General features: G+C 37.4%; 3 protein-coding genes across 7 annotated transcripts in view; all 3 read left to right on the top strand.

Annotated features, from left to right (window-relative positions):
• Positions 1–13,872, top strand: part of zgc:110158 (uncharacterized protein LOC553590 homolog) — a 59,677-nt gene extending 45,805 nt beyond the window's left edge. Inside the window, exons 6-18 of one of the 2 annotated variants that reach the window (XM_043217742.1) lie at positions 377–460; positions 2,974–3,033; positions 4,210–4,276; positions 4,371–4,438; positions 5,689–5,753; positions 5,880–5,925; positions 6,167–6,202; positions 6,941–6,995; positions 7,523–7,593; positions 8,352–8,430; positions 8,522–8,550; positions 8,642–8,743; positions 9,664–13,872. In XM_043217742.1, coding sequence (XP_043073677.1) covers positions 377–460; positions 2,974–3,033; positions 4,210–4,276; positions 4,371–4,438; positions 5,689–5,753; positions 5,880–5,925; positions 6,167–6,202; positions 6,941–6,995; positions 7,523–7,593; positions 8,352–8,430; positions 8,522–8,550; positions 8,642–8,743; positions 9,664–9,693 — 792 coding nt within the window. In that variant the 3' untranslated portion in view covers positions 9,694–13,872. The remainder of the gene's footprint in view (positions 1–376; positions 461–2,973; positions 3,034–4,209; positions 4,277–4,370; positions 4,439–5,688; positions 5,754–5,879; positions 5,926–6,166; positions 6,203–6,940; positions 6,996–7,522; positions 7,594–8,351; positions 8,431–8,521; positions 8,551–8,641; positions 8,744–9,663) is intronic. The other variant, XM_043217750.1, reaches the window with a different exon arrangement.
• Positions 13,873–16,053: 2,181 nt separating this feature from the next.
• Positions 16,054–20,519, top strand: znf622 (zinc finger protein 622). Its single transcript, XM_043223948.1, has 7 exons — positions 16,054–16,168; positions 17,457–18,020; positions 18,748–19,008; positions 19,088–19,250; positions 19,515–19,630; positions 19,811–19,954; positions 20,047–20,519. Exons 2-7 carry the CDS (start codon positions 17,459–17,461, stop codon positions 20,178–20,180), a joined length of 1,380 nt encoding a protein of 459 aa, XP_043079883.1. The 5' UTR covers positions 16,054–16,168; positions 17,457–17,458; the 3' UTR covers positions 20,181–20,519.
• A 345-nt stretch (positions 20,520–20,864) lies between these two features.
• d2hgdh (D-2-hydroxyglutarate dehydrogenase) lies at positions 20,865–27,111 on the top strand. 4 transcript variants are annotated; one of them, XM_043223927.1, is made up of 10 exons: positions 20,865–21,058; positions 21,520–21,849; positions 22,397–22,454; positions 22,546–22,685; positions 22,811–23,004; positions 23,234–23,402; positions 23,688–23,831; positions 24,650–24,792; positions 24,889–25,054; positions 25,196–27,111. In XM_043223927.1, exons 2-10 carry the CDS (start codon positions 21,522–21,524, stop codon positions 25,456–25,458), a joined length of 1,605 nt encoding a protein of 534 aa, XP_043079862.1. In that variant the 5' UTR covers positions 20,865–21,058; positions 21,520–21,521; the 3' UTR covers positions 25,459–27,111. The 4 variants fall into 4 exon arrangements, with proteins under 4 accessions (XP_043079862.1, XP_043079854.1, XP_043079879.1 ...); XM_043223919.1 differs by having other exon boundaries at positions 20,868–21,054; XM_043223936.1 differs by lacking the exon at positions 20,865–21,058 and having other exon boundaries at positions 21,767–21,849; positions 22,583–22,685.
• The last annotated feature ends 25 nt before the right edge of the window (positions 27,112–27,136 follow it).

Genomic DNA, 27,136 nt, shown 5'->3' with positions numbered 1-27,136 from the left:
ATGAATGTTTAGATATTAGTACATTCATACTTGTAGTGATTAAGATTTTCTGTTATGATTGTTGAGTGTCCCTTGGTGCCGTTGAGCTTATGTGGTTGGTGTTATGAATTTGCAGACTCACTACTTAGTCTCAAACACATTTTTCTATAGAATTTAGCCATATTTGCAGTATCGGTTGTTTGATTGTCATAAAACTATTCCATTGTTCATCGAACTCTACACACTAGCTTTGGATTTCCTCACCAGTGTTTAGTACCTAGCGAGTGCGTTTGTGTGTTGAGTGTTAGTCGTGTGTGTTTGTGCAAGGGCTTCGGCAGCAGCAGGCCTCACTGGAAGGCCGTCTGTGAATCTCTCATCTCCCTCTTCTCTCTTAAAGGGGCCTCCCGGCTCGCAGCCGTCACCACACGCACAGCCTCCCCCACACAATACCAGCAACCCCATGATGGGACCACACGGGCAGGTAAGACACACAGCAACCCTCACACACTCACACACACATTACCACGGTGTCCTTGCTCGCACACTCGGTATACACACGGTCTCACTTGCACACGAGAACCGTCGGTGACGCTGGCAGCAAGTCACTTGGGCAAGATGAACGGTGTAAATTACATGGTTATTTATAATTCTCTGCATTTTTAAAGTCCTCTTCCTTTACACAGACATAGAAACACGCATTCCTAGAACTAGAGCAGAGTTTTACTTGAGAGTCCTATGTACGGGCTTTAGTTAGGGTTGCGTATTTAAAGGGATAGTTCAGTCAAAAATGAAAGTTAATTTCAGTTTCATGTCGGTGTGATTTTTTTCTATCTGTGGATCTCAAAAGTGGACATTTTAAAAGAATTTGCTGGCCGATGTTGCCATGGAATTGAACTGAAATGGGAGTGGAGTTTTACTAAGAACAAACAAGAAACATAGAAGTATGACAAAAGCGAGTCATTGAACACTTGTGCTGTATTTGAAGTTAATTTGATTAAGAAAGAAATACAGCGGTTAAATTGTTATTGAATGAACATCGTAATAGCTGCCCTAGTGTTCATAAAAGAAATACCAGTATCTGATTCATGAATAAATCCTTTTGAACCTGACACAGTTGTCTCACAGCAGCGGCTTTATAACAGAATCTTGAGTTTTTCAAGTTTACTTTCCTTTTTAACACTGTGAAGACGCCTTGAAACAGTCTCTACCGTATAAAGGGCTTTAAAATCAAAGGTGACATGGCTTAAATCTGATCTTTTCAAAGAATCAATTGATCTGGTTCATAAAACTGGACTGAATGATTCGTTCATGAATTGGTCTGATTCTTGACACTTTTCAGGATTTTTGTTGAATAGGGCATTCTGAGGAACAGCATTTATTTGAAAGCTTTTAACATTATTGTCTTAACCGACATTTATTAATTATTACTATACATTACTCGTGTCTTTACTATAACCTTTCTGCTGTTTGAAAGCTTCGCTCCCCATTCATTAGAATTGTATGGAAAGGCGCAAGTATTCAGAATATCTACTATTGTGATTCACAGAAATAAAAAGTCAGAGAGGTTTGTAATTTGGACTGGGCAATATATCTCACCGTATATTCGTGCGCATCTCGTCAGTAAAGCTGGTAATGGGCTATTGACGAGCTACGCAATATCGGGTTCAGGTTCGTGGATGATTCATTTGCGATAATGAACGCGATACTGCCCAGCTCTGTGTATTAACCGTCGCTCCATTTGAAAACAGCTGATGGAGATTTACCGCTATTCAAAGAACCTGGCTTTACTGACGAGATGCGCATGAATATATCGTGCGATATATTGCCCAGCCCTGTTTGTAACGGTAATGATGATTTAAAATAAAAAAAACATTTTTATTGTTTTACAACTGAAAGCAGGGCTGTCAGGAATAGAAGTACATTGTTGGGCGTATACCCTAAGGTCCTTTTCTCTTTTGTCTTCTCTTTTTTTTTGGGTTCATCCTCCCTGTTTCTCTATCCGGGGAGTGTGAAGTATCCTGTACACCCACCCCCACCCCCTCCATCTAGAGTCGACTCCCTGCGAACAGGATAAATAATTCAGTCTCCTCCTTGTTCTTGGAGATAGGCCTCCACTCCTGGCCCTCACCCCACCCCCCATCAATAGCCCATTAATATTGTAGAGCCTCCCGCCACACAGCGCCCTCACAAACACGCATACAAACTCACACTGACTGCGCAGAAACCCAAACCATGCGCATTCCCACAAAACCTACAAATATATCAACTCTCAAAGACACTTCCGCTTCCTTTCTCCAGGAAAAAACACACACGCTGAATATTAGAGCGCTATGGTTGTACAACATCTTCCTACAACGGTAAAAACACTCCAATTAGCTGCATAACACACACACACACACACACACACACACACACTCACACACCCATACAGCCTATCCCTCATCCGTTCAGCGCAGACATGTTTCAACAGAGCCATAAAAGTTGGCGAGAGTCTCTCGGGGAGCTTCCCACAGGCCTTGACCACAGAAGCGGCATCGGGTTTCGTCTCTAGACGCGCAGCCACACGGCTCTAATGGTTTGTATGTCAGGACGCAGGCACGATACTGCCCTCGTTTGGGTTGTTGTGGTCACTTTCCTTCCTGACCAGACTTTCACTTGAGAAGCGTCTAAGTGCAGCCGCTCGAGGTCTGACTTTCCTGATGCTCTCCTGAGTGTTCGTCGAAACACCACAAGAGTGTATGTGTGTGCACGTTTAAAAAGCGGAGAGGGAGCAGTCTGTGTTGACGGACAGAAGGAGAGATGTCAAATGTACATATTTGATGTCGTCTTGCGTTGGCTTCTGCTCTCCGTGCATCTGTCTGTCCATTCCATCTGCTATAGCCTGGCCTGCTGCACTCATTCATTCTGGTCTTTACAGTGGTCTCGCTTTCTTCTTAAATAGAGCAACATGGTGCTAATGAAGTCTGTTTTCTCTTCCTCTTCTTTTTCTTTTAGCCTTTTATGTCTCCACGGTACCCTGGTGGACCTCGGCCGTCTCTTCGCATGCCAAATCAGGTAGAGGGAACATCGTCACTCCGTCTTGTTGAAATTGCATACAAATACTTATTTCGTTTTGTACACACTCTTAAAGGGACAGTACAAAAAAAAAAAAAAACATTTTGTCATCATTTACTCACCCTTGTGTTGTTCCAAACCCTGTATGAGTTTCTTTCTTATGTTGAATGTAAAATAAGATATTGCTGGTAAGCAGTTGATGGTCTCCATTGACTTCTGTAGCATTTCTTTCCCTACTATAGAAGTCCTTGGAAGTCAAACAGCTCTTTGGTTCTTTAAAATTCTTCAAAAAGAAAGAAAGGTATACAGGTTTGGATAGACATGTAAATTATGACAAAAATGTCATGTTTGAGTGAACTGTTTCTTTAATTAAGGGTCACCAAAATCAAGAAATTCCTGGAAATATCAGGATATTAGTAAAGGATAATATTTGTAAGGAAGGACTATTTGGAAAAAGAAAGGACATTTTGGACATTTGTCAAGGAATTTCATTTCTGATTACTTTTTGTTGTTTTTATACATGACATGACTCATTTGTGAGCATTATCTAATTTGAACTAAAACTGAAACCAATGTTTTTTTGTTGTTGGTTTATTTTTAATAGATAGAAATGTATATAAAATATAAATGGATAAAATTAGAAATGTTGGCTAATAATATGGCAATTAACTGAAATTTAAATGTTGAAATATTAAAGCTGAATAGAAATAATGAAGCTGCATACATAGGCATGTGACTGACGTTCGTACATGCCGATGATGCCCCGAAATGCTAATCTAAATTGATTATATTTGCAAATCACATGATGTATGTGTGTAAATAGATTTCTTTTGCATTCTATTTACATAAATTTTACTCATTATAAATTTCATTGATTTCTGACTGCTACATCAAAGTCAGTGTGTCATATTTCTGGTCTCTGGTGTTCTAATATAAAGTCCTTGTTATCAACAAAGTACTGTAGCAGTACTTGATATCACGCGTCAAGAGTTTCAAAGCCAACTGTATAAAATGTTAAGGAATTAATATCTTTATGCCAATAGACTTCCACTGAAATTAAAGGACGAGAGAGTTGCTTTGTTCCATTTGTTTCCATTTGGTCCTAATCTCCATTGTAAACATGATGGACACTTCCCATGTATTTTGCTGACCTTCCTTCATTTATGTCCTCTTCAGCCTCCTGTAGGAGTTCCAGGATCACAACCTCTCCTGCCAAACAGTTTGGACCCAACCAGACCACAAGGTAGCATCTTGTTCATAACAACAAAGCCATTTACATGTAGACTGATGGATGTAGTATCAACTTTGTAATAACTCTCATAATCTCATTTTTACAGGACATCCTAACATGGGCGGTCCAATGAGAATGAATCCTCCCAGGGGCATGGGTGGCATGGGTCCTCAGGTAGAACATGACTTTCTGCTCATATACCCTCTGGTAGTCGCCCCAAGTCAAACGCACATTACTGAAACCCTGTCACTCCTCTTTATTCACCTGTGCTGAAAGCAGAGTTCTCCCCTCCTCCCCATCTCTCTCTCTCTCTGTCCTTCTCGTTCTTGGCAAGCGAGGTGCTGCACAAATCGGCAGCTGGTGCAGCATCTGTTCGACAAATTGGGTAGAGCGTAGAACAAAAGCTCGGGTTAGAAAGAAGCAGCCTCAGGCCTGAAAGCCTCTGTCACACTTTGCCCTCCACCCACGGGCAACCAGACAGGTGGGCCGCCGTCTGCCTGAGCAGAACTTCGTTAGCATAGTGTCAATCGTATCCCAACCTGTTTGGTTGGATCCCCACCGCTGCGGACAACAGTGGATGAAGGGCAGGGATTCCTGCAGCGTGTAGTTGCTGCATTTTCGGCCCCACGGCAGAAGAAAAAAAAGATTTTTCCCCAAATTGTGAACTTAAAGGAATAGTTCAGGCAAGAATTCAAATTTTTCATTTACTCAACTTCATGTAGTTCCAAACCTGTGTAAGATTCTTTCTTATGTCGAACACAAATTATTATATTTTTTTGTCGAATTTCAAAGAACCAAACACTTGTTGGTCATCACTGACTTCCTTAGTAGGAAAAGAAATACTATGAAAGTCAAAAAGAACATCAACTGTTTGATTACTAGCGGTTTCAAAATATCAAAACATAAAAAAAAAAAAAAAACTCATACAGGTTTGAAACATGAGGGTGAGTAAATGATGGCAAAATGTAAATATTAAATATTAATAGCACAAAATAATGTCAAAACAATGTGCAATTATTTTATTAGTTTATTTTAATACATGTTTTATTATTATTATTATTTTTATTATTATACATTGTAATAATTATACAAAGAAAGTAATATTAATAGTTACATGTATATACACATGTAATATATGAATATGTATTAATATATAAATAATTTTTTTATATTCCATTATAAGTATTTGAAAATGTTTTGTTTATTTTAATTTAATTTTAATTAAATTTACATTTTATTTATTGTAAACAATATATTAATAAATAATATAGTTTTTTATAAATGCAATAATAATCGTAATTACATCTAATGAAGTAATTTACTTATTTGTAATTACAGTAATAATGGTTAATACGGGATTTTATTGGTTACATTAAAAACAATTGTTGAAATGTTTGTGTTTTTATTTTCTATGTCCTCTATAGAACTATGGTGGTATGAGGCCTCCTCCCAACTCTCTCGGTGGTCCAGGCATGCCTGGAATGAACATGTTAGTCCTTCAACACGAATAAATTCCCTTTGCCCTTTTAATTATTTAGTTAAATCACATTTGTTAACTTCCTTCTGTGTCTGTTCCGTGTTTCTATCCTTTTTTGGCTCTCCTTTCACCTTACAGGGGTCCTGGAGGACGTGGCCCGTGGCCAAACCCAAATGCTAACTCGGTACGTTCATACATATGCTGTTCTTTGTGGCTGCAGACAAAAACGTGACATGCATTATTGCTTGCCAGACAAACTTATTATGGTTGCACCGTGATACAGCAATGGCTTTAGATTATATATATGAAAGATGATTGTGTTCATAAATCACAGCATTATTATTATTATTATTATTATTATTAAGTTTTGTAGTTTAATTGTAATCCAAGTAAATATATTCATATTGTTTTATTTGGGTTGACAGATAGCATACTCCTCCTCGTCTCCAGGCAACTACGTGGTGAGTACCAAACTTTAATTTACTTTCTGTAGTACATATTAATTGTCTTAATGCATTTCAAAGCTATCTTCATTATATTTCGTCAACTTGCCCTATAACTACTTTCATTTTTGAGTGATGTGGCATGCAGGGTATTGGTTATGTGAACAAATAGCTATTTTAGCATTGTTTTAGGCTGCTCTCATAGGAAATGAAGCCTTTCCAAAATATTGGCAGTAGTTTTACACAGTAATGTAGTTTTGTTAATAGATCAGAGGTTACAGTAATATGTCAAGATGTTCTCGAGGGTGATCTTGGCTTTCGGTATCAGCGCTGCAATCAAAAGCCTCTTCAAAAGCGTGCTTTAGGAGAAAAAAAAAAATTGTTTGCGAACGCACTTTCAAATTGACCACTGCAGAGATTTTTTTCCGCTTTTGGCCTCGCCGTCTTCAGCTCAAAGGAAAACTGCAAAATTTAGTCTCTCCTTTTAGAAGCTAAAAGCATAACTAAGCAGATATTAAAGTTTCTAAATGTATTGATTTTACTTGAGCAATTACTATCCTGCTTAGTTTTGCCGCTAGCATCGCCTCCCTTAAAAGTAAAATATCTGCACATTAGTCAAAGCAGCTTAATAGCTCCCCTGTGCCTAGTGTGTCTTTGTTTAAAAAGTGCTCCTCTGGTAGTTCTCTGACAGTGCGGCAGGTACTGTTACACACTGAGAAGCTAAGCACGGGTTTGTGTGCGTGTTTCCTTCCTCAGGGTCCTCCAGGAGGAGGTGGTCCACCAGGAACTCCCATAATGCCAAGCCCAGGAGGTACAGTAGATCTGTTCTGTCATTCTCCCTTTTGCATATCATTCACACGCTCGCTCTCACCTCGCCTCTATAATCGGCACAGCCGGAAACAGTTCGTGTCTCTCCAGGAAAGAAAGATGCTCAGCACTTCACAAACACCCTGTTTAACACCCTCCTCCCTCCTTCCCTACCCAGCAGCCAATATCACTGCAAGGTTACCTGCATTTCCTCTGGCAGGAAAACAAAACATGTGATCAGCGCCACCCCTCCCTCTTTGTTAATCTAATTCCACTCGGCGTGCTTGTGTTTGTGATGTTGAAGCAGAGATTATGGGTGTGAGCGGCGTCTCCCTCTCTCTTGCTCTCATGCACACAAGCCATAAATCATTAAAGAAACACATTTATTATGGTGATTAATCTCGTCCAGCCGTGTTCTGTATTGATCTAGTGTGCTGGTGAAGCGTTGGTCATCCATATATGCTTGGAAGCGACACTGGTCTGTTGTTTTGGTGAAGGTGTGCTTGAACTTCCTGCTCTTCTCTCTTGTAGACTCCACAAACTCCAGTGAAAATATTTACACAATGATGAACCCTATTGGACCGGGAGGAAACAGACCTAACGTATGTATTACCATCTTTTAGATTTGTATTTACTAAAGTAGTAAAAACTTTAGGGTTTATTTATTTTTATTTTATTTTTATTTTATTTTATTTTATTTTATTTTATTTAAATTTTTCTTTTTTTTAAAAAAAAACATTTTCTGCTCAAGAAAGATTTTTTTTGATTATTGTAAATGGTTGGGTGACATATTTCTGAGTGAAACCACTATACATTTTTTGTAGGGATTCTTTGATTATTCCAAAATAACAGCATCTTTTTTCAATTATTTTACAGCTCTTTGAAATACTTGATTCTTGATACTTGATTGTTTTTCTAGTCTAGCTTTTCTAGTTTCTCATGTGCTGGTGTTTATATCACTCTATGGTCTTCTTACGTAATATTAGTTTGAACTCAAATCAATATTTAATGCCCAATTATTTATTTATTTGCTTAAGTAGTCACGTAATAAGCTTGATAATGTACAGTCATTCGGTCATTATCGCAAAATAAACCCCTTCGGTGTGATTTAAGACCTGTCTGGATTTATTTGAAATAATAAGCGCCTGACTGTACATTGTGCTTTATTGATATTAATCCTAAATGTCACATTACAATCATTGTTTTCATAAAAACGCAGACGAGCTTTTAGTGGAATCCAAGGGGACATGCTCATTCTTTTAAATTAATGTTTATATCTCGGAAGATGTCTTATGAATACCCAGGGCGCTGGATGCGGGATGGATGGTTGAATGTGATTTGTTTCTCTTGTGTTTCTTAGTTCCCCATGGGTCCCGGTCCAGATGGCCCAATGGGCGGCATGGGCGGCATGGAACCCCATCATATGAACGGATCGTTAGGTAAGCTTTAAGACTGCACTGTTATTCAAAAGAATATACCTTATAAAACTCTACCTTATTTAATAAGTAATATATACTGTATTTATTTCAGGCTCTGGTGACATGGATGGGTTGCCAAAGGTAAAGATGTTTTTTAGATGTTAGTTTAGTTTTATTTTGGTTTTCACCTCTCAACCTGAACTGTTTTTGTCAAACGTCTCTTTCACTTCAGAACTCCCCCAACAACATGGCAGGGATGAACAACCCACCGGGCACACCGCGGGATGATGGAGAAATGGGAACAAACTTCCTCAACCCATTCCAAAGTGAAAGTGTGAGTAGATTCCGCCCCAAACCCAGAGACCTGCCACTTCCCTCACCTGCCAGTCATATACACTACCATCCAAAAGTTTGGAGTCAGTCAAGATCAGGGAAAAAAAAGTTAATCGAGTACTTTCATTCGGCAAAAACATAGTTCCACAAAAATGTTAAGCATCACGACAGTTTTTAACATTTAGGATTAGAGATGTCATTTTTCGACGGTCAGTTGCTCTTTAAATTAACGATCAATTAATTGTGAACCGTTAATGCTGCAAAATGCGTCTTTAGCAGTGACATGGCAGGATATGCAAACGCCCCAGCTTCCTTTTTAAAGTTGACGAATTCGATTGATCGTCAATGAATCATTGACATCCCTTTTTATAATCATAATAATAAGAAATGTTTTTCGTTCACCAAATTAGCATATTAGAATGATTTCTGATCAAACCGATTTTAAATTGTTTCAGTATTTCAGAATATTAAGATCTGTTTTGTTTTTGTGAGGCTTGGACGAGAAACGTCTTTCAGAAACATTTTCGAATCTTACCGACCCCAAACTTTTGACCAGTAGCGTAGCTCCGCCCAGCAGGCACTCAGAAGGCCACACCCACTGACCATGTTACTTACAGACCACAGTGTCAAATCAATTAAAAAAAGAAAATCAGATTTATGATTTGATTTTTAAGTGCTATTGATTCAATCCAAGAGTGAGTGCTGGAAATAGCGTTTGTTATAAAGGACCAGCAGTTTCCTGGACAGACACTTTCCAAGGTTTCTGTCCATTTGGTTACTGCTTTGTCGACAAAATCATGCATTTTCTTGCTGTATTTTGGGACGGTGGTGACATAACCATCTTGTATTTGCTCTGTGTGTAGAGTTCTCATGATCTCACCTCCTCTATATATCCTCCCCCTCCCCTTTGTCTCTTTCCAGTATTCACCCAACATGACGATGAGTGTGTGATTTCTTCTTGTTTTGTTTTATTTGGGGTTTTCTTTTTCGTTTCGTTTTCAAACCCCCTCCGACCGCCCCGTTCCTACTTTTTTCTTTTTTTCTTTTTTAACCCCTCCCCCTTCACGTCAATCAACCCCCGGCACCCTCTGCCCACGGAACTCTGGCTTTTTCTGCACAGCCTTCTGGGATGCCCCACGAGCAGAGGACTCACATGAAAGTGGCCCATCCCAGCTTGTGCAAAATGGCCACCGGCAACAGGAAACAGTCCCAGAGCCACAGGAAGAGCTTGTTGACTGACTCTCCCTGCCTCCCAGACTTCCTCTCCGGTTCAGGACACTAACAGGGCTGAACACACACAGGAAGGCAGGTGTGTGTTTCGAGCAGACGCACGCTTCACCGGGCTGCTCACTTTATGATCTTTATGAACTCACTCCACTTTTCTGATCGTTTTTTTTTTTTTTTTTTTTTTTTTTTTTTTAATCTTGAATGGATGCAGTCGTTTTTACAGTGGAAAGTATCTGCACCTTTTTCCTCCATTTTATTGTGTAAATGCAAGAGGAAACTCATTACGATGGGTTTGGCAATGAACGTTTTCATTATTCTGTGTATGTATTGTATTATTATCAATTGTTGATTTTATTTTTATTAACATTGTAATGATGGTTACCGATTAGGTTTTAATCTTTTTTTTTTGAAAGGGGCACATTGTATGTAAACCACAAATTCGACAGAAAAAAGCACACATCCATAATGCACAATAACAGTGTCGTGACTTTTGCAGGAAGTCTGCACTACGTATTGTGTTTGCTGTGAAATCTTACCTCCCGCGGATTAAAAAGGTAGCCGTACCTTTTCTTCTACGTCTCTAGTATACAGGAAATGTAGTTTCATCGTCTCTGTTGAGTGAACGTCTGAGGCCGTGAGGCTCGAGGCCCAAACCAGCAGCGACTTTAACCTCCTCAGACCAGCCTGTGCGTCCAACAACTCGTTTTGGAGTCTCAGTCTGTCTGTAGAGAGGAAGTGATGTCATACCAGAGCTGGAAACGTGCGGTTATACAACTAACTAGTGCTAAACTTGACAGATGTCTGCTCACCGTGATTCACAACTTATTTATTTGTCGTTTTTGTTCATGGATTGATTTATCGTGCACATGTCTCGCATGCGACCCGTCAGGACATATTGTACACATGTAAATATGCCAGTCTAAGATACCTCCTGAAGATTTGTATCATTCTGTCCCTCCCCAGAGACCCACATGCTTTCCTCCTGCATGAATCTGAACAGGGTGTCTCTAGTCACACGACATTACAAATGAGGATCCTGTTGGCTCTGCGCTCGTCAAACTAGAGGTTTTTTTTCGGTTGTGGCAATAGAGCCCTCCTCCTCAAACACATTTTGTTAAGTACGTGTTCCGTATTATGTCTAATCATCTTTAAAAACGTGAGATGTCCGCCACATCCAGTTGCTTATGAGATGAGGGAATCGTAATAGGACTTCCGGGGACCGCTGAATGAGGGATACATGAACTAAATATGCTCGCAGCTTGTGGGGTTTCGTAATATTCATTTTGTCTTTTATGTTTGGTATTTTGCATCTTCCGTTCTGTTCCTATCCAAAAATGAAAATTATGTCATTCACTTGCGTCATTCCAAAACTGACTTTCTGAAAACAATAGTTGTTTCTATTTGAAATAACTTGTTACCCCACTGCCTTAAAAACTTTTTTGTTGAGTCAACTTAAATGTTAATGTAAATGACGAGTAAAAGATTTTAGTTGACTCAACAAAAAAATATTTAGGCAGCGGGGTAACAAGTTATTTAATTAAATTTTTTTTTTACAGTGTAAAGAGATTTGATTGCCATTGACTTACATTGTAGTTTTTGTCTATACAACAAAATAATTTTTGGTTACCAACATTCAAAAGATTCTTGAATATCTTCACTCCTTGTTGAAGAAGGTATTTTGACGAACATCGGTAGCCGTATTTTGGTTTGAAGATATTTTAAAGAACACTGTTTTGGTTCCCTTTGAATTTTTCGGCCAGTCAGTTGGAACCAAAGCTGTTTGGTTAACAACATTTTTCAAAATATTCCTAAAGACGATGCTTTGCTTTATCTGGTTAGAGAAGAATTTAAAAAAATAAATTATTTTCGTTCCCATTGACTTGGGAATTTTTGTAATTATTCTTAAAGATGTCTTAATCTATCTTTTTAAAGAATAATTTTGAAGAATGTTAGTAAATAAGCCATTTCTATTGATTTCAGTTGTGATTTTAGCCCATAGGGTGTATGTCAATAACTGGAGCTAAACTGTTCGGATACCAATTCTTCAAAATATTCTTAAAATATGTTTTAATCTATATTATTAAAGAAGACTTTTGAATAATGTTTGTATCGAAACAGTCCCTATATTTTTTCATTTATTCAGTCAATGGGAAGTTAAACTTTTTTCATTTTGGAAGAACAATGTTAATAACTAAACTCAATCAGTCTCAGCTGACTTCAATTTAAACACATTTTCATACATTTTCATTGGTTTATAACATTTTTCAAAACATCTTTTAGAAGATGATTTCAATCTGTCTTTTTAAAGATTCTTCAGAAGACTAGTTGACAACTACAACATTTTTCGGTCCCTGTTGACTTCGTAATTTTTGACCATGCAATGGAAGTCAATGGTAGCCGAAACCGTTTGATTACCAGCATTCTTCTAAGTATCTTCTTTTATTTTCCACCGAAAGTCACGCAAGTTTGGAATCGCGTAAGTGTGAGTGATCTCTGGGTGGTCTTATCCCTTGAAACAAAATGTGTTTTTGGAAGTAAAGGGCTCTCAGTGAAATGGTTTTCAGGGTTCAGAAGGAACCGCTAAATATTAGAGCTAAATGCTAAAATCCTCCTGCTGATTACATACACACACATTAATCGCACAGCACCTGTTTTTAAGTTCTCCACAGCTTGATGACACGATGTACACAGAGAAACACACATTTATACAGCGTCTATCTTATTTTATTACTTTGTTTGTTTGTAAATACTGTAAAATGCATTTTGATATCATTGACATGTTTTGATATTTCAGTCACTACCAATGAATACTACGAGACCTTGGGGTTAAAAAAAAAAAAATGTAAAGGAAGAACCCATGTTTGTAGTTAAAAGAGTCGCCATTCTCCGTCTTTGACTCTGTACAGATGTACTAAATCATGCAAATGTAAAGTTTTGTCAGCCTCTACTTAGTAAACGACGTCTGAGCGCTCATGTTTTAGGAGAACAGGAAAGTAAGGGGGCGTTTGAAGCGGTACCGTTCGCTCCTTGTAGACTAGACACGCACAGGAGGGACGTATGCGGAGGGCGAAAGCCTCACGATGCATCCGTTCTCTCTCGGACGTGTCCTCACTTTGCACTTTCCAGACAGCAGCCCACCCTTTTAACACATTGCCTACGTGGACATACATGAACACAGGACTTGTCTCTTTATGCGCAAAAGGGACCACGCATTGCAAACTTTACTATGAAGGATTTTTATCTATTTAAATTAAAAAAAACAAACTAAAAAAAAGTTTTAAAAACTCGGGGCGGAGTAAGGGATTAAAAAAAAAAAAAAAAAAAGTAATAAAATGAAGGGAAGCGTCCTTCCCGTTCTCTTGAGATAGTGTTTTATAGGTTGCGGTCTCTTCTCCTCAGCCAGTCCTCTGTATGTAAACCACTCACGTCGTTGGCCATCTCTGTAATTCTATTGTGACGCTGTACGATACTGTAACATTAGCGAGGAGACGAGGTGCGGAAGGGGCTTCGGATGTGGAAAAGAAGAAAAAAAATCCTCCTCCACTGTTGTTCTTTCTGACAAATGAAAAGCAGTATTGAGTATAAAGCAGTCTGTCTCTTGGGTTTGCTTTGTATTTCATGTTTAGGGTAGTTCGGATCCTTGTCTTAGGGACTCTTTCTGTCTTGTGTAGTAAATTAAGATGTTCTTTGTATGTTTCTTTATATTGTAAAGTTTCTTTTAGATTAAAAAGTTGCTTATTAAAAAAGGATGGAAAAAGTGCTTCAATAATGTTTTTTTTTTCTCTCTCTCTCTCTCTTTGGTTTCTTTTTTCATGGAGTTGTTGCTTATTTTTTTTTTGCTTGTCCCTTCGTTGTAGATACAAATTTAAGACTAATAAAATAACATAACCCCTTTTACCAAGACTTTCTGCTCTCCCAGCTCTTAATTTATTATTAAAAGCGTTTATTTTAAAATGTGTGTTTTTATGCTTCCTGTTCATTTCTCAGCTACTTTTGTAAACTACGGTTTTAAGTTTATTAAAATCTCTTATGGTCAAAATTTCACTGCAAAATTGCAAAATTAAATCATTTATATTTTGCAATGTTATTAAAATAACTAAGAACTTTAGAACCTAATGTATTAAAAAAAGTTTTTAGCATCATTACAGCAGTATTCAGTGTCACTTGATCCCTCAAATCATTTTAATATGCTTATTTACTTCATTATATATTTCATTTTGTTATCAATGTTGAGTTGCTTAATATATTTGTGGAAATATAGATTTTTGTCACGATCATTTCATTTATACGATCATTTACATCTACTATAAATGTCTGTTTCAGTTTTGATCAATTTAATACATCCTTGCTAAATTAAAGTATTAATGTATTAAAAACTAACACTTAAAATAACAAACACATAAAAATACCACAAACTTTTGAACAGATCTGTACATGCAGTTCATGAGTAGTATTTACATTCCCATTTTATGCTGATTATAACAATTTCTTTTTTTCACATTTCAATTTGCTTTTTAAAGCATTTTATTATTGCAAAAAAACAAATCAGCTTTGCATAATAAAAATACATTTTAAAAAAGGTCATTTTTCTTTTTAATATTATATTTTGGGCAACTAAATGCAGTAAAAGAAACTAAAAAAAAAAACATTCAAAAAGTGAATAATTACTCCAAGCTTTTGACCGCTAGTGTGATATATTTCCGATTCTTGCGTATTTATGGCTAAAAACATTGAGATGCCGTGCATGTTCTGTGGATATTTAAGCGTCTGTGCTGGTGAGGTCTCCTCTGTCAGAGGTCTCTGGTTTCATCCTCTCTCTGGTCCCCTGAGAACTCGGCGTACAGCACCAACATCAATCTCTCTGGCAGGAAGTGCCCCTCTCGTGCGGCTGGAGAGGAGGCTACGGCCGTTATAAATCGCCACTGCTTTTCTCCTAGGGAAGAGTGTGAATATTAATTAATGTGGTGAAACAGTGACCCTTGGGCTGCAATTAATTTCAATTGAGGGGTGCCGGCGAGAACTCATACAAACAGCAATAATGCTATTAAGTCTTCAAGGTTGTGCCGTCCCTGAGGTATAGAAATATTCCGACTGCCAGATTATGCACAGCTCTCGTGATGAAAAAGAAAGCGCTGATTGAAATGTCCCCTTCATACAGATTTACCAGTGTCAGGCGTATACTGCGAAACACACTGCGGTGGCTCACAATTAATTATTAAAAAGAGCTTTGAATTCGTTCCTCAGATGTCCGTGAGTTCTGAATCGTGTTTAAAGTGGACCACGCAAGGGCACAGTGTTTGTTTACAACAATTTCACAGGAATGTTTATTATCTCCTAAATGATCTTTTTCATAATGTAGAGGAGAATAAAAGCTGCGGCAATCAGAAAGCAGACATGCAGTTTGAAAGAGGCCGGGACACTTTGCACTATAACTGAAAAGATCATTCTTTCAAACAGTAGGGCATTACAGTTTGTTTGGGTTTTTTTCTTTTTCTTTTTATTCTTGTGACTCACCCACATTAATTAAATACATGTAGCATTGATATTATGGACCAAGTCTTTCATCTTTATCTTTGGTGGCATTGGTTCATTCATAGGAAATGGTGCCGTTAGTGACTAACATTTTCAACATTGTAATTATATCTGTTTAAGTCTGCAGTCTAATTTATTAAAACTGAATATTCCCTCTGATATTCAGAACAGTGGTCGACAAATACGGGGTTTTGATTTGGTCCATATTAAATTTTCCGGTCTTAAACCTACTCTACAGTGGTTTACAAAGTAGATTGAGTAAGTGAATAGATTTGAAAATAGTGTCTTTGCAGAGTGACACATATTATAATTTAAATAGATAGATAGATAGATAGATAGATAGATAGATAGATAGATAGATAGATAGATAGATAGATAGATAGATAATGTCTGTTTTGCGGTTATTTATTCTAAGTAATCTTTCTGAAATGTCCTGGTATTATTTTTTTTTTTACAGAAAAAAAAACATCTATTGTCTAATGAACGAATTTTGACATTTACACAAAAGATAGTGTTTTCCAAAAAACCGTGTTTTATCCTCCGCATCGCGAGGCGGCGCAGTGTCCGCGAGCGCGCTTGTGTTCGGGGTCAAAGGTTGTTTCGCCATCCTCGTGTTGTCAGTACTGCGAGGCTGTAAACTTTCACGAGGAAGGATCAAATAAACGAAGTAAGATCGCACTTTCTGATACACGAACATGAATAATGTTCAATCATTTTATAGAGAGTTAGCACGTGTTTTTCCTGTTATGATTACACGCAGTGTTACGTTATTTAATGGTCAGGTAACACTGTTACGTACATATGGCTTCACGTCAGTTGTTTAAAACGTCGTGGTTTTATCTTTCATATGAGCGATATAAGTCATATAAGTCTGTCTTATTTAATGTAGAAGACACCGGAGATGTCGTAATGGTCACAAATGTTTATTTTGTTTATTTTAGAGGGTTAGAATGGTTAACAAACGCCTTGTTTAATTGGCGACTTACAATAATTGTGTGTAATATTACGCATTTTATATTATATTCGAACAACTACGTCAAAAATAACGTTTATTACATCATTTTGAAAAGGAAAAATATATTATAAAAATAAAATAAAATACCGTTTCGATATATTTTTTGACGTTTCCATACACAAAATAACTTCTAATCAGAGTTCAGTATAGACATTCCCTCTCAAACACACATCAATAATAATAATGAACTGGTGTGAATGTAACACAGCAACTTTTTTACAAACTAATACAATATTGCATGAACAAACCCTTAACTAACACAAAAGTAGCCTTAATGTTTAAAAATTTATCCAAATGCAGAAATAAATAATTTCTGAAAAGAATTTTCTATTCTCAGCACCTAGGAAGTACACAATGTATATATATATATATATGTTTTTACAGATGTTATTGTCTCAACAACATATATATATATATATGCCAGTATATTAAAAATCGGCAATTGGGTTAAAAAAAGTCTTTTTTAAAAAGTTGTTTTTAAAGTTGTCCTAATTAAGTTTTTAGCAATTTATATTCTTAATCAAAAATTAAGTTTTGATACATTAATAAAAATGTACAAAATATATACACGGAACATGGTCTGTATATAATATCCTAAGGGTTTTTGGCCTAAAAAAAATTAAAAATTGGCAAAATAGTTTTGCTCAATTTTAACTTGAATATTGCATTAATTGAAAAAGAATAGTTTCTTCTTCTTTTTTTTCTTCAATAGAAATGAACTGTGTGTTTTTAAGGATCATTAATTAAACAAATAGAAAGTATTGAATGAATATTAACATTTGTAATAATATCAATTAATAAATATTATTAAACTAACATATAATACGTTAAATTCACTAAAATAATTTTTGGGGTCAGTTTTAACTGTTAGAATTTAAAATGTGTCCCAAATGTAAATACCTAGTAATGTAATTTATAATCACTGTATATTTTTTTGCAGTCATGTCATACACGTGCATCAGCTGCCGTGTGCAGTTCTCTGATGGGGAGGTCCAGCGGGCGCATTATAAAACAGACTGGCACCGCTACAATCTGAAGAGAAAGGTTGCAGACATGCCTCCGGTCACCGCAGAAAACTTCCAGGAGCGAGTGCTGGCACAGCGGGTGGCAGCCGAGCAGGAGAGTCAGAGCGGCGGACACGGCTCGGCCTACTGTGCCACCTGCAACAAAAAATTCTCCACTGAAAACGCTTACAACAATCACATCCAATCCAATAAGCACCAACAGGCTGAGAGGAAAGCCCTGGCCGTGGCCCGGGAGACTGTCCAGCGAATGAACGAGAAGAATCTAGAGAAAGGGGCGGAGCTAGATAAAAACGCACAGAATGAAGCGCTTCAGAAAGTGCTCAGGGAGAAGCAGAGACACGCCCCCACCAAAGCTACGCCCCCAGAGAAACGGGTCAGAACGAGACCGGACAAACCGCCTCGGCTGCAGTGGTTCGAGCAGCAGGCCAAGAAGATCGCTGCGGAGGACGGGGAAGAAGAAGAAGAGGAGGAGGAGGAGGGCAAGAATTATTTACAATAAAATACGATTTTAATTTCATGCTTTGAATTTAAAATTACTGTTCTAAAGTGATAGCGTTTCCATTCAATATCGCCAAAGCGTTATGACATTAAAAGTGACTAATAAAGTTTAAATAAGCCGCTGAGTTATTAGTAAATATAAAATACATAATTAACAGTATAACTAACAAAAAACTGTAAAAAATAAACAACATAGCTAGCAGTAAAAAATATATATTAATATATTTATAATTATATATAATATATTTTTATTTATAATATTAATATTATTATTATTATTTATAATTATATTAATATATTTATAATATATAAAAATATATTAAATTAAGGTTGAAAATTAAGATAAGAAAATGAACTCAAGTCATAACTAAATATTAGTAATATTGATTTAAATGTGCTGACAGTTTTAAATGAGAACAAACTTTGAACTGAATTGAGCTAGATAATGACATTATTGTAGTGTTAAATTATTGAATTGAACTAAACTGTTATCTTCTGTTGAGCGGCTTTACAGACAATCAGTTTTATAATTAATGCATTTTCCAACATGTACACTACATATATATATATGTATATGTATATGTTGTCATGTTTAGTCATATGAAGTTGCTTTGAAACAGTCTGTTGTGGAAAATTCCACTGAAATAATTCTGACTTGACTGATTTGCTTTGAAACCGCTAATTAAGAATCTTATTTTTTATTTAAAGAATGGGAGGATGTTGATGAGGATGAGGATATGGATGGTGATGATGATGATGACGATGAAGAGGAGGAGGAGGAGATGGAGGAGGACTCCACATCTGGGGCAGCTCCAGCCCCCGGGGCCATCCCAGTGACAGACTGTCTGTTCTGCGGACATCATTCACGCTCGCTCACCCGAAACATGACGCACATGACCAAAACACACAGCTTCTTCCTTCCAGATATTGAGTATCTGGCGAACCTGAGAGGATTTATTTCATACCTAGGTAAGCCAGAGAGTGAACTAAAGCAATCTTTCAAAATATTAATAAAAAAATTTGCATCAAGCAGTGTGTTTCTCCGTAGGAGAGAAGGTTGGAGTTGGCAAAGTGTGCTTATGGTGTAATGAAAAAGGGAAGTCATTCTACACTACAGAAGCGGTTCAGGCACACATGACCGGCAAGAGTCACTGCAAGCTATTCACAGACGGAGACGCGGCACTCGAATTTGCAGACTTTTATGACTTCAGGTACACATTTGTTAAATACTTTGACCAGGTGATTTATTGGATTGTCATTTTATATCACATGATTTGTTATTGGATTAAAAAAAAAATGACTGAGCAATGCTTGTGCATCTTGCTTAATATCAAGTAAGTGGTATTTTAGCCCTAGGTAATAATTTTAACATACTTCTTCTTGACTTAAAAAAAAAATAACATTAACCTACACTATTAAAAGAACCAGTAATGCAATAAATTCATAAAATGTATTTTGTCCCTTTAAACATGCAGGAGCAGTTATCCTGATGCTAAAGATGGAGATGACGGGGAGATGAAGGACGGTGAACTGCCTGATGATAAGACTGTGGAGTTTGATGATGAGACGCTGGAGCTCACTTTGCCCTCAGGTACCGATAAACATTATTATGACATTTTAGTATGAATTTTGGCTTGATGTTCAAATTAAATATTAAGCATGCCAAGAAATACGTTTCTGATTCCAATCAGGCTTTTAATCTTCAATGTAATTTGTTCCTCATTCAAAATTAAAATGCGTATAAAACCAAACTTTGTTTTTGCTGTTACAGGTGCAAAAATCGGCCATCGCTCCTTAATGAGGTACTATAAACAGAGGTTTGGTTTTCAGAGGGCATTGGTTCCAGCTCATAACCAGAGGGCTGTTGGTCGTGTCCTTAAACAGTACAGAGCACTTGGATGGGCAGGAGACTTTGGTGAGTCAGGACTGTCAGGAGTTATCTTTGTCTGGTGACGGTTAGCTTTCTTTCTGCCCCATTGACTGTTTAAACCGTGGCTTCTCTTGCAGGTAAAGGCTTTGTGAGCCAGCAGCAGAAGGACATGCAGTATGTGCGGAGGATGAAGTCCAAGTGGATGCTTAAGATGGGCATGAGCAATAACGCCACTAAACAGACCCATTTCAGAGCTCAAGTCATGTTCTAAACTAATTGACCTTCAGCATCAGTAGATGTTCAGCTTTTCAGAGTTATTAACAGTTGTCTGAAATGATGGTCTGTGTGTTGATTAAGCTGAGACGCAGAGTGCTGTTAATATCATGAATAAAGGTGGAACTTCATACATGAATGTGTAAGGCAACATTGTTGCTTCAGATGTCTACATCATGTGCGTTTCCAAGAGCAACACGTGATTGCTGAATTAGGGTTTGAAAATTGTTCATAATGACCTTTGTTAGCATTTACAATTTAATGCTCCTGAAAGACCTACTTCATATTTATAATTACTGTATAAATTCAAATTATCAATAAAATAAGCAAAGCCTGACTCGATGTTTGGTTTCTTTTCAGAAAATTAAAATTCAAATATGTAACTTTCTGTGAAATCCTCTCAAATTCTATAGATAACAAGCATCAAAGTTTGATTTTAACCGTTAGTTTTTCTACAATTTCAATCTTTGATATGGTCTTACTCGGAAATAAAGATAGCAATGTTAATTTTTAACAGAATGTTATTTTCCTTATGAAGGATGATTGAATATATAAATCAATTGCCAAAAAATCACAGCCAGGGTCAGAATGCACTATGCCAGTGTTATATAATATGTTTGGTAGGAATTCTAAAGAAAAAAACTAAAACAAAAAAATGATGCAGGAACCAAAACATTGTGCAAAAATAAGTGCCGATATACTCCTCGCCAATAGACCGCGCTGTTTCCCTTTGTTAACCCGTTCCGAAAACTCAAAGGTCACGAGGAAGTTGATCATAACATTTGAACAGGACTGTTGTAGGAAAAATGTTAGATTAATTGCCTTTGTGATATAATGTGAAACCAGACGAAACGTCCTACACCTTGGACACAGTAGGTATCCTACCTAACATATGTTTTATAGCAAGATTTGGGATAAATTTAACGAAGGTTAACGGACTAAGGTTCAAAGCGCCAACATAGTTTATGTCAGGTGTTCTAAAGCAGTTAACCCTTTAATGTAACAAATGCTGGCAGAAAACCAAGTTTGCTTTTCATTTGATTCAGTAGCATTTTTTCAGTCAATAGAAATTGTCGTTAAGCCTTTACCAAGCTGTGCAATTAAATATTACAAATATCTATAATACAGTAATAATATACCATTACCATATTTAAGATAATATTTTGTGTCCTATGATTACTGTGTACTCTGATTTGCTTGCTCACTGTATCAAACGTTTACTTAACGTGCATCTAATTGTGTTGTCTGTTGTATGTGTATGAGTGGTAAACTAATTTTAAGTAACATTTTTGCAATTAGAAATATAAGTATTCTGTGTCACGTTCTTTCCACTACAGATATGGGGATCTTTCAGAGGTTCACAAGACTTCCCCTGAAGTCCACATATATTTGGTCTCTGTGCCCACAGCACAGCTCTGATCTCGCTCTGATCTCAGCAGGCAGAGCTCTGGTAGCGCGCTCCAGTCAGTTGATTCAGCATCACTATGTGCATAGCAGAGGGTTGGGAGCCAGTCCAGGCGACCCGGGTGCTGCCCCACCACGGTTACCCTTCTCTAGGGTCACACAGGAAGACCTTGCCGCCTTTAGAAAACTGCTGCCTGGAAGAACCATTACTGATCCGGACCTGCTGAAGTCCAGTAATGTAGACTGGCTTAAGACAGTGGAAGGTGAACTCAGTTTGCATTTCCTAAAGATTCGTTTTTTAATTTTTTTTTATTATCTATATATATACAAATAAGTGAGTGTGTGTCACATTTTAATGTAAAAGTTTTTTTTTTACTGTGCATTCAAATGTATCCCAATCAAACTGTAGTTGGGTTATTTTGATAAGGTTAAAAAATAACTGAATACAGCTATCTAACACAATAAAATGCAATAAAAGCACAATAACATCATAAAAAAAACTGCAAATTAACTCTTCACTTGTATATATAGACAATTACTCTTTTGTAAAAATGCCTTTAGTCTCACTTCTGATCATTTTAATGTATATCTGATGAATAAAATCATTGTTTCTTTCAATCAACAACAACAAAAATAATTTAGATGGTAATGTTTTTATACGTGGCGTGATATGAAAAGAATCTGAAGATGCAGTTTCTAAATACAATCTACAGATAGTGTTTGGACACGCTAAGTGTAGTGTTTAGGAATAATAATATTTAAGATTAAAAATGGGCAATATTTTAATGAATGCGTGTCTTTTTGCTAAAGGTAATAGTGAAGTACTTCTGAGACCCAGAACAACAGACGAGGTCTCTCAGATTCTTAGGTCAGTTTTCCATGATTACACTTGACTTTTACAGCTGGTTACAAAAATTGCACTATATAAAAAACATGTTTTTATAACATGTTTTTTACAGGTACTGTAATGAGCGTAATCTGGCGGTGTGTCCGCAGGGAGGAAACACAGGTCTGGTGGGAGGAAGCGTCCCTGTTTTTGATGAGATCATCCTTTCCACTTCTTTAATGAACCAAGTCATCACATTTGACAACGTCTCAGGTGTGCGTTTGCTCAATCACCTTGTTATCTGTTATAACTTTTCATGACGCATCGATCCTCAGTGACAAAGCCAAAATCTTTATCCCTTAATACATTTCTTGAGAGGATATTTGTTTGGCTTCCAGGTATCCTCACTTGCCAGGCAGGCTGTGTGTTGGAGAACCTGTCTAACTATCTAGAGGAAAGAGACTTCATCATGCCGCTGGATCTAGGGGCGAAGGGAAGCTGCCATATCGGAGGGAATGTGTCCACCAATGCAGGCGGTCTCAGACTGCTGCGCTACGGGTCGCTTCGAGGGACAGTTCTTGGCTTGGAAGTGGTGAGGTCCTCCTCTTTAACAGAAATGAACACCCCAGACATTTCAAGAGATGATGTTCCATTATAAAACACACAGAACTGTGAAGCGGTCAAATTAGAATACGATAATACATTCATGCTTTTGTGTTAGACTTGAATCATTAAGAATGAGGTAGAAGTAGAAATCAGCCTCGTTTTATATGATGTACAGGATCTGAATGGCTTTTAATTGTACTTTTTTTAATGTGTAGGTTTTAGCAGATGGGCGGGTTTTGAACTGCTTGGCCACACTTCGCAAGGACAACACTGGTTATGACCTCAAGCAGCTTTTCATTGGCTCAGAAGGGACATTAGGAGTCATTACCGCAGTTTCCGTCCTGTGCCCCCGCAAGCCTAAAGCTGTCAATGTAGCGTTTTTAGGTAAAACGACACATTAAACGTAAAGCACATTTTAAACTTGTTGACGTGTTGAGGACTGTTTACATCAAATGAATACATATATCTTAAAAAGTTTTAACATTCATTCCTCTTCCACTAGAGAAAGCTTGAGAAGAGCTTTCTATGAAAAGTCTGTAATTAAACAGGAGGTTATTATCTTTTGGTGAGGACGCCAATATAGTTGTCGCTTCAGTTAACCCTCGGTTCTCCTTTTCGTACACGTAACGTGGCTAAAAACCTTATTGCAGCTCTCCGTGTGTCCTGCAGGGTGCTCCAGCTTCCAGAAACTGCTGGAAACATTTCAGTGTTGCAGAGGGATGCTGGGAGAAATCCTGTCTGCTTTTGAGTTTTTAGATGCCTCCTGTATGAGACTTCTCGAGAAGCATCTAAAACTCACCAACCCCATCACAGGTAAACTCTAGTTTCCTAGCATTCCTTATTTCAGAGACAGCTTTGGGTATCTGTGTTCTTAACTTGGAGATATAATGGAATTAGTAACAGATCTTTTCTTTTGTGACATACTGGGTGTACTGACGGAAAATGCATAGAATTCTAACCCAACCCTAACCCTGTGTTCAGGAGAACACAAAGATTTTTAACTCAAACTGTTGCAGTCTGTCAGTCATATAATGAAAGTCAATGACTACCAAATGAGAGTCCAAAAAACACACACACAGATCAAACAAAATTAAACCCTACAGATCGAGATGAATAAAACGATCGGTCTGCGTAAAACACTAAACAGTATTCATATAATTTGTTACCTCTTATACGCCACAATCTCGGACTGTCCTCAGTTCATTCACAATGTGCTCTGGCACAAAGAATATAAACAGATATATACGTAGATCCTTACATATCGCAGCCCATAGAAACAGTCACTAATGAGGCATCTATGTATAGACATATATGTTCCAGAGCACTTTTTCGCGTCCCGTGCCAGATGCTGTGTGAGCTTCTGTGAATGATGAGCTGTTGGAAAATGTGGTGTATGAGAGGCGAAAAAATATGTATAAATACTGTTCAGTTTTTTGCAAAGACCACGATTTGTCCTGCATATATATGACCAGAGAGGAGTTTATCAATTGAGCAGAAGACGCATTTAGAATGCGTTTAGAAAATACATGCAGTGTGAATTCTCATTTCATGGCAACTTTTAGTAGGCAGATGTTTTAAAAATGTTAAATAACCCTCATTTCTGTTGTTCATTGGAATGATATGTGTTGCAGAAAGTCCCTTTTACATTGTCATCGAGACTGCTGGATCAAACGCAACACATGATGAAGAAAAACTACACAATTTCCTTGAGGAGGTTATGACATCGTCTCTTGTGACTGATGGGACTGTTGCAACAGAGGCCACAAAAATCAAGGCACTCCGCTCACTTGTGTTGATTGGCAGAGTTCAAGATGGCTTTAAATTTGATGTTTGTTTCGTGTAATGCTGAAGATTTTTGTGTCGTGCACAGGCATTGTGGTCTTTGAGGGAGAGAGTCACAGAAGCTCTGACACATGATGGCTTTACCTACAAATACGACATTTCCCTCCCGGTGGAGAAGATCTACGATTTAGTCCAAGACATGAAGGGGCACCTTGGAGACATGGCCAAGAATGTTGTTGGCTATGGACATGTTGGTATGGCTACCTTTTTTGTCTTACAATAATTGCTGGACTGTTTGAACAACAGTGTACTTGCGTGTACAAACCCTTGAAACCCTTAAACCTTGCCCATAATTATCTTGGTTTTCAATATTTTTTTGTTTTGTTTTGTTTCAGGTGATGGAAATCTTCATCTAAACATCACTTCGCCTTCTAAAGACCCCGCTCTGCTGACTGCCATTGAGCCGTATGTGTACGAGTGGACGTCCGAATGGAAAGGTAGCATCAGTGCAGAGCATGGACTAGGTCTGAAGAAGAGAAACTACATTTACTACAGTAAACCCTCAGAAGCAGTCGCCCTCATGGGCAGCATTAAAGCCATGCTGGATCCTAAGGGCATTCTCAACCCTTACAAAACACTACCAGACAGTATACATTAATAGGTTGATGGCGTTCAGGATTTATATGAAAAATAAGGCTGTTTATTTTACCACATTGTTGTTGTAATATTGTCATTGTACGAAAGTGAACTGTATTTAATTTGTTCAGTCTTATGTATTAGAAGTCATGCTAGGCCCTCTAGCGGTTATAGCATAAACGACCGGTCATTTTCGGAGGAATACTAATCGCGCGAGTTGTACTTAGGCTCTACTACTCCACGCGGATTAATCTAATTGCCCGCGGTAACAGATCATCAGCGCGAACGTCGCTAATAATATGCATATCCTATATGTAATCTTAATTATATCCTAGGCACATCTATAGATAACAACATCAAACGCTAACAATAACGAAATTCTGAAAATATCCGAAACGAGCAGTATCTTATTCTGTTGTTTTGACTCGTCTTTACTTGTCAAAATAAGTTGTTTCTTCGATTCAAAAGTTAGGAAATGCTGACATAAATGCGATATCTGTTTATAAGATAAGTTGTAGGAAAAGTAAGGAAACTATTACTTGTAAAGGCTATTTATAGGCAAAATATTAGCTGGTTTAAGAGATTAGCCTAGTAAGGGCACAGCTAATGCACTTCACACTATTTCTTGCTAACTCTTTTCTTTTCGAGGTTACCTGTGAAGGTGAAGGGTGCTTTCAAAACATTACTTTGTAAAGCTCTGAAACTTTTTGGCGAATAATTTGCTTTGAACCAGTGGTTCTGAGCTTTTAGCAAACTGCCAAAGTCGTGATTTTCAGTAAAGGAGGATTTCTTAAATCAACGGTTTCAAAACGTCAATCTTTGAACCCATGAACCAGTGTATATATGGTTTTTACACGATCGTGGATCATGTAGACTCATTTTCCAACTCCTCTAGAGTTGAACAGTTGAATTTAACCGTTTTTTAATCCATTCAGCTGATCTCAAGGTCTGGCGGTAGCACTTTTAACTGTTGCGCATATATTAGAAACTTATTCGGCCATTAGCATCCAGCTAAAAAAATGTTAGCATAACGTTTAAAAATGACCAAAGTATTTCAATATTTTTCCTATTTAAAACTCTACTCTTCTGTAGTCTTATCGTGTACTAAGACCGACGAAAAATTAAATATTGCGATTTTCTAGGCTGATATAACTAGGAACTATATTCTCATCTCTGCGTAATAATCAAGGAACTTTGCCGCCGTAGCACGGCTGCAGCAGGCGCAATTATATTACGCAGCTAACTACAAGAGCCACGTTTCAAATAGGAAAATTATTTAACTCTTTGCTCATTTTTAACCGTTATGCTAACAGTATAATTCGATTAAATGATTTTTGCTAAGCTACAGCTAAAAGTACCGCCAGACCTGGAGATGGACCCGGCTGAATGGATTCAAAAACGGTAAAAACTCAACTGCTTAACTCTAGCTTACTTTTTTAAAAAGTGGCATGTTCCTTCGAAACAAACAGAACAAGCACAGCAACTAAATTAAATTACTCGTATTATACGGAGACTTAATATGTAATGGTATTCCTTTTATTTATGGATATGACAAACACATAAGGACAAATGATGAAAATATACATATTACCATAGTGATTTATGTTAAGTAAAGTGTTTTATGTACTCACTCATGAAAACGTGTGAATTTTAAATAAAACCACACAGAACTGCAGTCTCTATGAGCACTCTGGGAAAGA

Source organism: Puntigrus tetrazona, chromosome 2, assembly GCF_018831695.1.
Source record: "Puntigrus tetrazona isolate hp1 chromosome 2, ASM1883169v1, whole genome shotgun sequence".
NCBI lineage: Eukaryota > Metazoa > Chordata > Actinopteri > Cypriniformes > Cyprinidae > Puntigrus > Puntigrus tetrazona.
This window is presented reverse-complemented; position numbering and strand designations above follow the sequence as displayed.